The sequence below is a fragment of the Erinaceus europaeus genome, chromosome 2 (genome assembly GCF_950295315.1).
Source record: "Erinaceus europaeus chromosome 2, mEriEur2.1, whole genome shotgun sequence".
NCBI lineage: Eukaryota > Metazoa > Chordata > Mammalia > Eulipotyphla > Erinaceidae > Erinaceus > Erinaceus europaeus.
The window spans coordinates 194,515,138-194,525,959 of record NC_080163.1 but is presented as its reverse complement, the minus strand read 5'-3'; the positions used below and the strand labels follow the sequence as shown (position 1 = coordinate 194,525,959).

Below are 10,822 nucleotides of genomic sequence, written 5' to 3'. Positions count from 1 at the left end.
GTTGAAGCAAGGTTTTGGGGATGTTTCTTCCTCCCTTCCGGAAGTAGGAGCTCATGTATGTAGACATCATGGTTTCTTGTCACTTCCCCCCAACCCCACCCCATCAAATGAAGAGACAGACCGAGAGAAAGGGCAGACACATGAAACTTCCTGTGTCATTAGATAATAAGTAGATGCTGGGGACTTTGGTCAGACCCCAAATGGACAGAAAGGCACTGAATGAAGCTTAACACACCAGATCCAAATCTCCTTCACCCTTGCTAAGAATAGAATAGCAGTGGCAAAGCAGGAAGAGGACGGTCTGACACATCGGTGGGACATTTAGCTGTCACCAGCCTCACCTGAAAATTAACAACAGCAGATCTTTAGTCAACATCAGCTGATGCAGAACCAAGTGACTGAGGACCCTGACAACACCTGCAGACAAGGGTCACACCAACTAACACTCAAGAACACTAACTGCCCTAGGCCAGCCAATTGGACTTCCCAGGGAAGGAATGGGGGTGCTGGGCCCCTTGTCTGTAGGGGAACCAGGCAGGTCTTGAGACTGTCCACCATCCCATTCTGTCAGAAGGGTATATATACTTTCATTTGTAGTAAATTCTGCTTATCTCCTAGCACTGTGTGATTTTGGACTTTTTTCCCCAATAATCACAAGGACCCACTGAGAGCCCCCTTCTCCCAGCAACAACGTGGTACAGGGATTCAAACTTGTGCCTGGGCATGAGAATGTAGGCACCTTACTCAGTGAGTTATCTCTCTGGTCCGTAAGGACTGTTTCTTACCTCAAACAACTCTTCATGTGAGCCTCAGATGTCATCATTTCCTGTTTCCGGGCTTCCTGTATCCACTCACCAGTTCCTGAGATCACAGACTGTGACTGAAGTCTCGGGCTCTCCCAACAACCCCTGTGCTTTCACTGATAAGAGACCCAGGCTGAGCAGGTGGAAGGCTCTGAGCTGGTCCCCGGAACACAATAGGTGATCATTACCTGCAAGTTCTCATTCCTTCACCTGCAACTTGTAAACCATCCAAGCACTGGCAAGTATGACTCAGTAACCCCAAGCACTGTAACTTAGATACGGAAATAGTTGGAATATCACAAACGTAAATTTTCAAAGCTTCTAAGTTCTTTTTTCTTTTAAAGATTTTTTAAAATGTCTTTATTTAAATTTTTTTTTTTTCAGTTTATTATTGGATAGACAGAAACTGAGAAGGGAGGGGTATAGAGGGAGAGACATACCTGCAACCCTACTTCACTTGTGAAGCATTCCCCCTACAGGTGGGGACCAGGGGCTTGAGCCCAGGTCTTTGTGTGTGTAATGTGTGCGCTTAACCTGGTGCCTCACCATCTGGCCCCCAAACTGTTAACTTCTACACTGGGTCTTTAAGACTGTCATTTAGAAGGGAAATTATGTCATATAGAGGCATTACTGATATATCCATATCTAGAGTTTGGAAAAGCTTTTGTGCTTTTTCCCTCACATGGAAATGGAACAGGGGTAACCCTATTCTACTTATACCTGAGATTTTTTTTTAACATTTTAATTTTTTATTATTAGATAGAAATTGAGCAGGGAGGAGGAAGTAGAGAGTGAAAGAGGGAGTCAGGCTACCAGTGCAGTGGGTTGAGCGCATGTGGCGTGAAGCGCAAAGACCGGTGTAGGGATCCCAGTTTGAGATCCTGGCTCCCCACCTACAGGGGAGTCGCTTCACAAGTGGTGAAGCAGGTCTGTAAGTGCCTATCTTTCTTTCCCCCACTCTCCATTTGTCTGTCCTAGCCAACAACGACGATGACATCAATAACAACAACTACAACAATGAAAAACAAGAGGAACAAAAGGGAAAATAAATATTAAAAAGTATATATATAAAAAAAGAGATAGCGACACTTGCAGCCCTGTTTCACCACTTGTGAAACTTTCCCCCTCCAGGTGGGGACCAGAGCTTGAATCCAGGTCCTTGTGCAAGTTAATGTGTATGCTTAACCAGGTGTGCCACCACCTGGCACCCAAGAGATCTTTTTTCTTTTTTCAGTGAAGATAAAATTCTAGGGCAACAAAGTTTTCTTTTCTTTTGTCTCCAGGGTTATTGCTGGGGCTCAGTGCCTGCACCAGGAACCCACCGCTCCTAGAGGCCATTTTTCCCCCTTTTGTTGCCCTTGTTGTGATTATTATTGTTATCGTTGATGTCATTCGTTGTTGGATAGGACAGAGAAATGGAGAGGGGAAGACAGGGGGGAAAGACACCTGCAAACCTGCTTCACTGCGTGTGAAGCGACTCCCCTGCAGGTGAGGAGCTGGGGGCTGGAACCCGGATCCTTACGCTGGTCTTTGGGATTTGCACCAGGTGTGCTTAACCTGCTGCGCTACCGCCCAACCCCAGCAACAAAGATTTTGAACTAAGTTCCTCTGTGAAAATTTGCATAGCAATATAGTACAGACAAATATGGATGAAAATGGACTTCATATAAATGAAACTATGTTCTTTAGTTGATACAGTAACATAAAACGACTTGTTTGATCAGTGTTAAAATAGACATTTTTCACTCTAGGCCTTTTCTAATAGTTTTGCTGTTAAGGTTACAATGCTTTCTCCAGATTGGAAAAGACTGTCAACTTTATTAGGAAACTCGGTTTCCTAATAAAGAAAATTTTAAATAAGAAAAAAAATGCTCAAGTGTTATTGTATCAAACAACATTTGAAATTTACTACAGGTTCTGTTCCATTGTTGTTTCGCCACAACCTAATATTATGGCTTATAAAAACATTAACTTTAAAGGTGGGGACCAGGGGCTCAAACCTGGGTCCTTGACCATTGTGTAACATTTGTGTTCAGGCAGGTGCGCCACCACTCGGCCCCATCTTTTTATATTCCTTAAAATATGCCATGTGTATCAAAGCTTCACAGGGATCTAGTTAAGTGTCTCTTTCATAAAACAAAACAGTAAATGTTAAGACTTAATTATATAAAGTAGTCTGGCAAGTGGTTCAGTGTGTAAAGTGATGACTTTGCAAGAATGACGTCAGTGGGTACTAAACCATCTGCTAAACCGAATTCGTCCTAATTACTATTTAATGGTAATGACAATACCGATATGAAAATATTGTAAGACAAATTTAAAACATACACATAGAACTTTATTTCAGTCATTTGAAGCTTGATTTTATAAAAAATACATTTTTCAGAATTCAGAACTATAGGAACTTACATGACAGAAATATCAGTAGATTTGAAGATTCTAGTTTATATACATGAAGTCAAATTGCAAACTCTTTCAATATGGGAACTATACAAATGGTATAAATAGCAAAGGAACCTAGTAGGAATCCTAGTATGGATTATCATTAATTACTTTAAGAATCCAAAGATTTCTGAATATTCAGACTAAGTCTTGCTGTGTTTCTTTTTAAATCTTTCCCTAGCTATGCTGAGTCAATTAGTTTGACAAAAAAGGTGCTAACCTCTACAGCTATAGTATTTCTATTTACAGTTGTCAAAGGACTTGATATCAAAATGTTGACATAATCTAGTGGTTCCCTGTGGGCAGTCATGTAATGGGTTCACTATGTTAACTTTATGGAAAGTCACATAAGTACCCAAAATGTAACAGTTATGTACAGTTTAACAAAATCTTATCTAAAATTTTCCCATCTGACAAACAAAATAAAAAATCAACTATAGTTGACTTGGTTTCAGGAAAAGCCACATTTGAGAATTTTTACAAGTGCATAATCCTTTCCTCACTCTCAGTCACTGACAGGAATTTTGTATGCCACCATACTATTTACTTTATGGATTGTTGTAGTAAATGAACGAAGGCGGACTTCCTCAGAATTGGTAATGAACTGTGGTCCTGACTCTTCCCATTTTTCAGGTACAACCAAGTCTTTGTCAGTATAAATCAGCAGATCAAATGAACCTAAATCAGAGACAAGATAATTTAAAAAGTACATTATTTCCTCAAAAATAAAACTATCAACCTGCCTCACATCCTCAAGCACCCATAGTGTTAGAATAATTGGTTTTGAATTCTAGTCAACTGCTTTTCCTCAAGAGAAAGTTATGCTCCTTTTATTTTACAATCACATGGGCTAACTGAAGGAAAGCTAACATCTTCATTCCTTGACTCATCTATCTCTTGTGTCCAGAACAGTACCTGCCACATAGTAGGTATCCAAAAAATTTTGATGAAGAAGCAACTAAGAAAAGAAATGGGTCCAGGAGATGAACCAGTGGGTAGAAAGTATCCGCATGTCAGTCAGACCCTACGTTTGGCCCCTAGCACTACACGGGAAGCTCCAAAGGAATTCCATGGATGGCGGGGCAGTGTGTTACTGTCTGTCTGTTTCTCTCTCCCCTCTAAAACTAGAGAGTAAAAACATTGGACCAGGGAGGTGGCATAAGGTCCTGGATCTAGTCCTTAGTCCTGCACTTACATTATAATCTTAAACACATACACGAGACAGAAGGAATTACACTAAACACTCAAAAGTGTTAGGGAATACTTTCATTCTTTTGAAGTTTGGCATTTCTAAACTCATTTTTGCCTAACCATTATGCTGTCTTCCCAGACTGTTAAATGTTCTTGACTGCATATATTACTTTTGTTTCACGATGCTGGTGATATTACATGATGTTGATTATTGTCAAAGAAAAACTGATATAAAGTTAACTTTTAAAGCAGTAGCTTAGTCTTTTGAAGCCAACACGAAATTAAATAATACTTACATGAAACTTCTAATAGTGGTAGAAATGTCACCGTAGCTGTAATCTGTCTTATGACTGAACGAATCTCATCTTGAATAGCTTTCTGAGACTTTTCTCTGGGTGCACTATCAAAGAAACCAAATTAATTATCTCATTCTTAGATTTCATCAAGTTATTTAAAACACTGGAAAGTTTGTTTAATTGTATATCTTGCTATCTGCTTAACATTAGGAAATATTTTTAAAAATTATTTATTTATGTATTCCCTTCTGTTGCCCTTGTTGTTTTATTGTTGTAATTATTGTTGGATAAGACAGACAGAAATGGAGAGGAGGGGAAGACAGAGAGGGGGGAAAGACAGACACTGGCTTCACCGCTTGTGAAGCGATTCCTCTGCAGGTGGGGAGCCGAGGGCTCGAACTGGGATCCTTACACTGGCTCTTGTGCTTTGTGCCACCTGCGCTACCACCCGACTCCCAATTTTTAAAAAATTAAAAAAAAATTATTTATTTACTCCCTTTTGTTGCCCTTGTTTTAACATTAGGAAATCTTAGCATTTCTTAAGATTAAAAAAAAAAAGTGTTGTCTAAAGCATTTATTTGCTATAGTCATTTTGGCACTTTCAGTAAACTCCACTGCCTCAAATAAGATGTTAAAATTACATATGAATTATCTGTATGAGCTAAAATTTCCCTAAATAGACCCAAGACTTCAAGAAGTAAAACTGTATTTCATTATGAGAAATAGCATTCTGAGTTTACAAGTCAGCCTAGCACAAAACTAGGTATCAACATATAGTAACAGACACTTCCCATCTAAGGGCCTAGAAAATTCAGTTTAATTAGTATCTTAGAAAGTCTGCTGTGTTACACTGGGTCTACAATAACTCCTAATGAAGTAATTTTAAAGAATTCATAAAATGACTCATTTAGTACCTGATGTGTAGTTTTGCATATAATTCAACACAATTAGAATATCTAATAAAGAAAAAAAATATGGAAAATATCCAAAACATTAAAGTATAAATAACTTCATTTATACTTACGTATCATCTTTTGCAGTCTTGTCACATTCAATGTCAAATTGCCATCTTTCAAGGACCTCCCCACTCTCGATGTTTGAGATGACCACCACCAGTTTCTGAACTGAACACTTGTATAACCAATCTGCAATACACAGTAAGACATCTACTTTGGTCCACAACAGTATAAAGCAACTCTCTTCCCACTTTCTATCCTCAGCAAACCTCTGCCACTGGTACTTTGGACTGCCCTCCATCTACACAGAAAACCTAACCCTTTTAACAACTCAGCATCCATTTTTAAATGCTCAAGCCTTGTACCAGCTCAATACTGGGTGCTGAGGAGAGCAGTGGACATGTGGCATTTCCATCTGAATCCAGGATTAGAGTCTAGGAAACAGGCATTCATTTAATTTTTACACTAACAAATGTGCAACTGCAATTGTGATGATGGCACTACAGGGAAAAAGTGTACCGTGTAATGAGAGCATAAAGCAGAAAAATTTGAGTCACTCAGGAAGCTTAAGTTTAGCTGTCAGCATCAACATTAAACACAGAAAAGGAAAGAAGGGAAACACACACTTGGGAAGGCACCGGGCCTGCCAGATAAGCCAGCTCTGAACTTGGCTGTCTTTCCCTTTCTTTCTCCATCTGAAAAAGTCATCCTGGAGTTGTGAGGCCCCAATGATAACCAAAAAATAAGTATATGAGAGGGAGAGGACTTGTATAGGTCTTTAATAGTATTTCACAGGGAAGAACACCTGAGCAGAGGACAGAGAAGAAAGTATGAATAGTACAAGTTTTGTCCAGGGGCCAGGTGATATGTACCTGGTTGAGCTGGTTCAAGCCCCTGGTCCCCACCTGCAGGAGGGGAAGCTTCAATAAATACGAAGTAGTGCTGCTGGTGTCCCGTCTCCCCTTCCCCTCTGGATTACTGCCTCTATCCAATTTAAAGTATATATATAGCTTTGTAAAGACAAATACTGTAGGTATCACACTATGTCAGGTGAGGGTAGTCAAAATAAGGAAATTATATACATTATATTTGAAGGAGGGTATAATGTAGTGAAAACTTCCAAATTAGTATTTCAAAACTATTGTTTTGGCTGTGATATGGAAAAGTGACCTGTAGTAGTAGACAGGATCTAGGGACATTCACAACTTAAGTCATCCAAGCAAGAGCCAATGAGAGTTGGAGGAAAATAAACTGGTAGAGATGGATTATAAATAAGAGAAATGAGTCAGGGACAGCACCCGAGCTTCTGGCTTTCATCACTACTTGATGGTTGATTCATTCACTGGGAAGAAAAGCGGAAAAGGGAAATGATGTGAAAATTAGCCTTTTATGTACTTTAATGGTGGAAAGCAAACCCGGGATCTGAGGCTCAATCCCCAATCTGTCTTTCTCATTAAAAGTAAAAAAAAAAAAAAAGCAACAGCTTAGGTAAGACCTTAGTCTTGATGTTAAAAATATAATTCTTTTTTTTTTTTTTTTTTTTTCCCCTCCAGGGTTATTGCTGGGCTTGGTGCCTGCCCCATGAATCCACCAGTCCTGGAGGCCATTTCCCCCCCTTTTGTTGTAGCCTCGTTGTGGTTATTATTATTGCCATTGTTGATGTTGTTCGTTGTTGGATAGGACAGAGAGAAATGGGGAAAGGAGGGGAAGACAGAGAGGGGGAGAGAAAGACACCTGCAGACCTGTTTCACCGCCTGTGAAGCGACTCCCCTGCAGGTGGGGAGCCAGGGGCTTGAACCGGGATCCTTAAGCCGGTCCCTGCACTTTGCACCACATGTGCTTAACCCACTGCGCCACCGCCCGACCCCCAACAATATAATTCTAATGAAGCCTTTTTTATTTGCTGTTCTGTTCTCCCCACCTCCCATAGTTTAGTTCTAGCTAGCAAGCTAGCTTGCCTAGGAATATGCCTGCTCTGCCACACTTCAGTTCCTATGACACTGAGAAAAGGTTAGTTACTGTGTTGTTTTCCTTCTCTACCTGAAAAATCTGGCAGGGAGTGGTAAATCCCCAGTGACAATAACAAAAACATTTAGTTCCTGAAGTGAGTCAAATGTTGACATTTTGTTTTCTTGATGCTAACATAGTGAATATTCTATTATGTAAAATTGGAATTAGTTCCATTTAGCTACATGAACTGCAAAAGTAATTTCTAAGGAAGTTGTTAATTTTATTCCATTAACACAACATTCTATTCAAATGAAAGTCATCATCATATTTGAGACTGCAGTATTATGCTATTATGACTAGAGGTGAAATTAAGCTAAGATGTGGAATGTGCAAGAGTTGCAAAAACTCAAACTGTCGCTGACAAATACCTTTTAGCTGGTCCACCACATTATTTAGGTATTTTATGAGTTCAGGATCAGTAGTTACAAGCAAGGTGAGTCCATATTTCTGCACTCGAGTAAAGGTCTCAGATGGATATATGCCACGCTGGTATAAAATGCTGTTGATGCCAAATGCTGAAAATAAAGGAATTACAAAAAAAAAAAAATTATAGCTCTGCAAAGTAAAACATATTTAAAATGGGTTTAATGAACAGTATAAAGATGTGCGTTCTTAAACACACATGCTTTTGTGTGTGACCTTGATACCCTGTAGGTATCAAGTCGCATTAGAAACCCTGACAATGCCGGTAGTGGGGAGAAAAATGCCAATTCCTGGGGTCCGGGAGGTGGCGCAGTGGATAAAGCACTTGACTCTCAAGCGTGAGGTCCTGAGTTCAAGCCCCGGCAGCACATGTACCAGAGTGATGTCTGGTTCTTTCTCTCTCCCCTCCTTTCTCATCAATCAATCAAAAAAAAATATATATAAATGCCAATTCCTGTTCATCTATCTACCCTGGCCCCAGTGCATCTCACTCTAGTCCAAGGTCAAAGGCAGAAGAAACGTGGCTTTTGACCAGCTCCAAGGTTCCAAATACCCCAGGTCAAAGCCCCTCCCTCTTTCCTTTCGGGCCACGTGTCTGCCCAGGGCCTATCAGAAGCTACATAGAGCTGCCGGGGGTGGGGATACCCCAGCCCATTTCTTTATAACCTGGGGCGGGACCCTAAAATCGCTGGGGTGGAGAAGATGGGGGGAAGATGGGGTGGTGATGGGGTGGGGGCCGAGCACTAGTGACTTGCAAGCCCGAGGCCCCAGATTCAGCCCCAGGTCCTTTACACATGCCTGAACTGAGCAGTGTGCTCTGTTCCTCTCTCTCGCACGAGAAAAACACATAAAACTTGGAAACGAGGCCCCCGAGGAGGGAAGGCCAGGCGAAGCCTCTGCAGCACTGAGGGGTCCTCCCGCTCCCGCCTCGGCGCCCCGGCGCCCCGGCGCCCCGGCGCCCCCCGGCGCCCCGGCGCGCCCCGGCGCCCCGGCGCGCCCCGGCGCCCCGGCGCGCCCCGGCGCCCCGGCGCCCCCAGGAGCCCCCGGCTCAATTGCTCCGGCCTCCGGGAGAGAGAACTCACAGAAGAACTCGGCCACGATCTCCGCGCTCCCGCGCAGGGTGATGCCTTGCTCTCGAGCGAGCTGCATCGCCATGGCTGGCGGCTTTCACCAAGTCCACTGGGATCGCGGGGCTTCCCCCCGCCCACCCGCAGCGGCTCCCGCCACTCGTTTCAAAAGTAACGACGCAGCTGCCGCGACACGCAACACGCAGGCGCGACGAGCTGTAAGCCCCGCCCCGCGCCTCGGGCTCTCCCACTTCCTTCCGCTCCGGCCTTTGCTCTTTCTGCGCAGGCGCCGGGAGCTCTAAGCTCCGCCTCGTGCCTGTGGATCCCAGTAGTTCTCCCCGGGCCTTCCGGTCCTGTGCGCAGGCGCAGTAGGCGTGGCTCTGGGCGTTGCGTGTTTAGCGCAGTTGTCCTAGGCGCGTAGGTGTGACTTAGGTAAGAAGGTGACAGAACCTGGTGGCCATGGTCGCTCCCCAGCCCGTAAACAGAAGTCCAAATTATACATTTCTTGATATCGAAGACATTTTCAAAGTCATAGACGCTTCCCTCAGCTTCGTCTGAGGTGACCCATTAAAGGCTCTTGGATGGTGGGAATTTCCCAGAAGGCCTGCTAGTTCATAAAGCACCTGCGTGATAAAGCCAACTTTCCTGAAGGAAAAAAAAAAAAAGCTGGAGGGATAAAGGGACGAGCTGCACCTGCGTTCCTGTCCCTTGTCCGTGTCCACTGTGTCACCAGAGGGTTGCACCGAGGGACTAGGCCTGAAGGTCCCTCAGGAGAAAGGTCGGCAGTCAGGCCCCCGCCGACCCAGCATTTTCAGCACCTTGGGGCTCAGTCAGTTGCAGCGACGTGTGAGACGGAGACAGTCAGAAAACGGGCGCCCCGTTCATAGTTTTTTAAAAAAAATTTATTTGATTGTATTGATTCCCTTTTGTTGCCCTTGTCGTAGTAATTATTATTGATGTCGTCGGTGCTGGACAGGACAGGGAGAAATGGAGAGGGGGGGAAGACAGAGGGGGGGAGAAAGACAGACACCTGCAGACCTGCTTCACCGCCTGTGAAGCGACTCCCCTGCAGGTGGGGAGCCGGGGGCTCGAAGCTTTGCTGAACCCGCTGCGCTGCGCTACTGCCGGACTCCCGTTCAGTTGATAGTTTTAGTCAATTGTGAGACCATTGTCTTTTCCAGCAGCTAGAAAGTCAGATGTCAGGGGAGTCGGGTTGTAGCGCAGCGGGTTAAGCGCAGGTGGCGCAAAGCGCAAGGACCGGCATAAGGATCCCGGTTCGAACCCCGGCTCCCCACCTGCAGGGGAGTCGCTTCACAGGCGGTGAAGCAGGTCTGCAGGTGTCTGTCTTTCTCTCCCCCCTCTCTGTCTTCCCGTCCTCTCTCCATTTCTCTCTGTCCTATCTAACAACGGCGACATTAATAACAACAACAGCAATAACCACAACAACAATAAAAAAGGGCAAAAGGAAAATAAATAAAACATATATATATATATCTGTATATATATATCTGTATATATATATATATATCTGTATATATATATATATATATATATATATATATATATGTATGGCAGGGGGTAGATAGCATAATGGTTATACAAAGATATTCTCATGCCTGAGGCTCTGAAGTTCT

At 43.2% G+C, this 10,822-nt stretch overlaps 1 protein-coding gene across 1 annotated transcript; it reads right to left on the bottom strand.

Moving 5' to 3' along the window:
• Positions 1-3,119: 3,119 nt before the first annotated feature.
• MAD2L1 (mitotic arrest deficient 2 like 1) lies at positions 3,120-9,409 on the bottom strand. The gene is made up of 5 exons (XM_007532264.3): positions 9,204-9,409; positions 8,067-8,213; positions 5,757-5,877; positions 4,733-4,836; positions 3,120-3,923 (listed from the first exon to the last, which is right to left on the bottom strand). The coding sequence occupies exons 1-5, from the start codon at positions 9,274-9,276 to the stop codon at positions 3,751-3,753; spliced, it is 618 nt and encodes a 205-aa protein (XP_007532326.1). The 5' UTR covers positions 9,277-9,409; the 3' UTR covers positions 3,120-3,750.
• Between the last annotated feature and the right edge of the window lie 1,413 nt (positions 9,410-10,822).